At 44.5% G+C, this 2,211-nt stretch overlaps 1 protein-coding gene across 1 annotated transcript in view; it reads left to right on the forward strand.

Annotated features, from left to right (window-relative positions):
* Positions 1-449: 449 nt before the first annotated feature.
* Positions 450-2,211, forward strand: part of LOC106011648 (mitogen-activated protein kinase-binding protein 1) — a gene marked incomplete at its 5' end in the record, with an annotated part of 6,513 nt that continues 4,751 nt past the window's right edge. Inside the window, 2 exon segments of the mRNA XM_013082020.1 lie at positions 450-597; positions 1,659-1,847. Coding sequence (XP_012937474.1) covers positions 457-597; positions 1,659-1,847 — 330 coding nt within the window.

Genomic DNA, 2,211 nt, shown 5'->3' on the forward strand with positions numbered 1-2,211 from the left:
CCCCAAAGCAGTGCACCCTTGTGCGGGAGTGCGTCTCCGAATATCTTCTGCTTGGTGAGTCGTACACCGCTAACCAAGACGTACAGAATTCTAGTCGCTCAGTACCTAGTTTTGAAACATTTGACGTTAAACATCACTTGAGTTTTCACAAATTGTCAAGCTTTTTCGAACGCTATTCTTTGAGTACCTCGATCAGCGACTCTGAATAATCTTACGAGTATGACAGAACAGCAGATAGATAGATCTAGAACATTTGATTTCTTTGATTTCTGACATGATGGTCATAGGAACTCAAAATGGACAAAAACGTCTGATAGAACTTGTGTTGTGACCAGTATGTGTGTGTTTGTGTGTGTGTTTGTGTGTTATAATAATATGTGTGTGTGTGTCTGTGTGTGTTTCTGTGTCTGACCCACTGACCCACTGACCCACTGACCCACTGACCCTAGAGCCCAGATGACGTGCCCTGTGCCGCTCACCGCACGCTCCGGGATCCTCGACAACCACATGGAGAACTGCTTCTGTGACGTCACGTGTGGCCAGGGCAGCAGCAGCAACTACATCTACGTCATCACCAGATCCGGGATACTGTGCCAGGTAACCTGCTGACCCTTTGGTCTTTTAGTTCAGTTTTAGTAAAGTGTTTTACGGCACTTGCAACACAGTAAGGTCATATAAGTGCCGAAGATTAGATTTGTTACAAGAGAGTAACAAACTTAAAAAAAGAAGGAGGGGAGATAAGGACGATAGACATTTGATAGGAAAGAAGGAGAAAACCACACGAGAGCACCCGCCAACCACCCTCCCTTTGGTCTTTTCTCTGTCCATCCCCCTTGTCCATTTCCTTTGTCTATTCCCTTTTGTCCGTTCCTCTTGCCCTGATAATATCCCCTCTCTCCCCGATACCAATCCCTCTATCCATGATGGCATCTCTTCTATCCGTATCTTCTCTATCAATTATGATAGTCCCTCTATCCATTATGATACAATTTCTTTTACCCATGGTGGTAATAATTATTTCCGCTATCTAATGCACTATCTCTATCCCTGGTGATTTTGCTAGGTGTTTTTGCGCCCCTATTGACACACCTGTCATGGCCAACCGGGCTGAGAGGGATATCATATCCCAGCAAAAAGACAGAGATACTCCATTAAAGTGTCTCCCTATTTGGGAATCGAACTTGGTTTCCATACCTGCAGAAGCAAAGCGCCTGACCGCTACACCACAGATGCCAATTCAAGAACTATTTCCTCCAATCACATCAGATCAACAAGACTTTAGAACTATTTCCTCCAATCACATCAGATTAACAAGAACTATTTCCTCCAATCACATTAGATCAACAAGACTTTAGAACTATTTCCTCCAATCACATCAGATCAACAAGAACTATTTCCTCCAATCACATCAGACCAACAAGACTTTAGAACTACTTCCTCCAATCACATCAGATCAACAAGACTTTAGAACTGTTTCCTCCAATCCAATCAGATCAACAAGTGGCGTCGGTGGCCTTGTGGTAATGCTACCGGGCTAGAAAATCGAGTTCGAACGTAAGCTCGGTCCGTACTCAACATTTGAAACGTGGTCTTTGCATGAGATGTCAAGGAGTCTGCGGTAACATCTCATAAACCTAAACCGTTTCACCACTTTTCAGATCAACAAGACCAGACTCCTGGAGAGATGGGTGGACGCCAACCTGTCGCCCGCGGGCTGCCTGACGGGTGACGAGAGTCACGTGTTCGTGGGCGGGGCCCAGGGGACAATCCGAATGTTCAAGGCGCTCAACCTGCAGATTCTGATCACCCTGCCACGCCCACATAGCCTTGGCCTGGATATTGCGCGGGTGAGACGTGGGCTGATGGCGCTCATCGAAAAACTTCTGTCTGTCTGTCTGTCTGTCTGTCTGTCTGTCTGTGTCTGACTTTTCCACAACAGTCTCGTCTTTCAGCCGTGATGCCGAGTCGTGTTCAGTCAATAACATAAGATTAGATAAGATAGTACTTTATTATCCCACAGGGAAATTTGTCTTGACTGTACAGGACCGTAAAAACACGACATGCAGGAATACTTAAAATATCTAAATTATATATTACTCTCATTAAAATTCAATATGAAAAGAGCAGTAAAGCTGACAAAATATACCTTCACACGAGGCGCATCATTCAACCACATGCAGGAATTTAATTAAAAGACCTTTGGAGTTATAT

This window comes from Aplysia californica, unplaced genomic scaffold (genome assembly GCF_000002075.1).
Source record: "Aplysia californica isolate F4 #8 unplaced genomic scaffold, AplCal3.0 scaffold00156, whole genome shotgun sequence".
Classification (NCBI taxonomy): Eukaryota; Metazoa; Mollusca; class Gastropoda; order Aplysiida; family Aplysiidae; genus Aplysia; species Aplysia californica.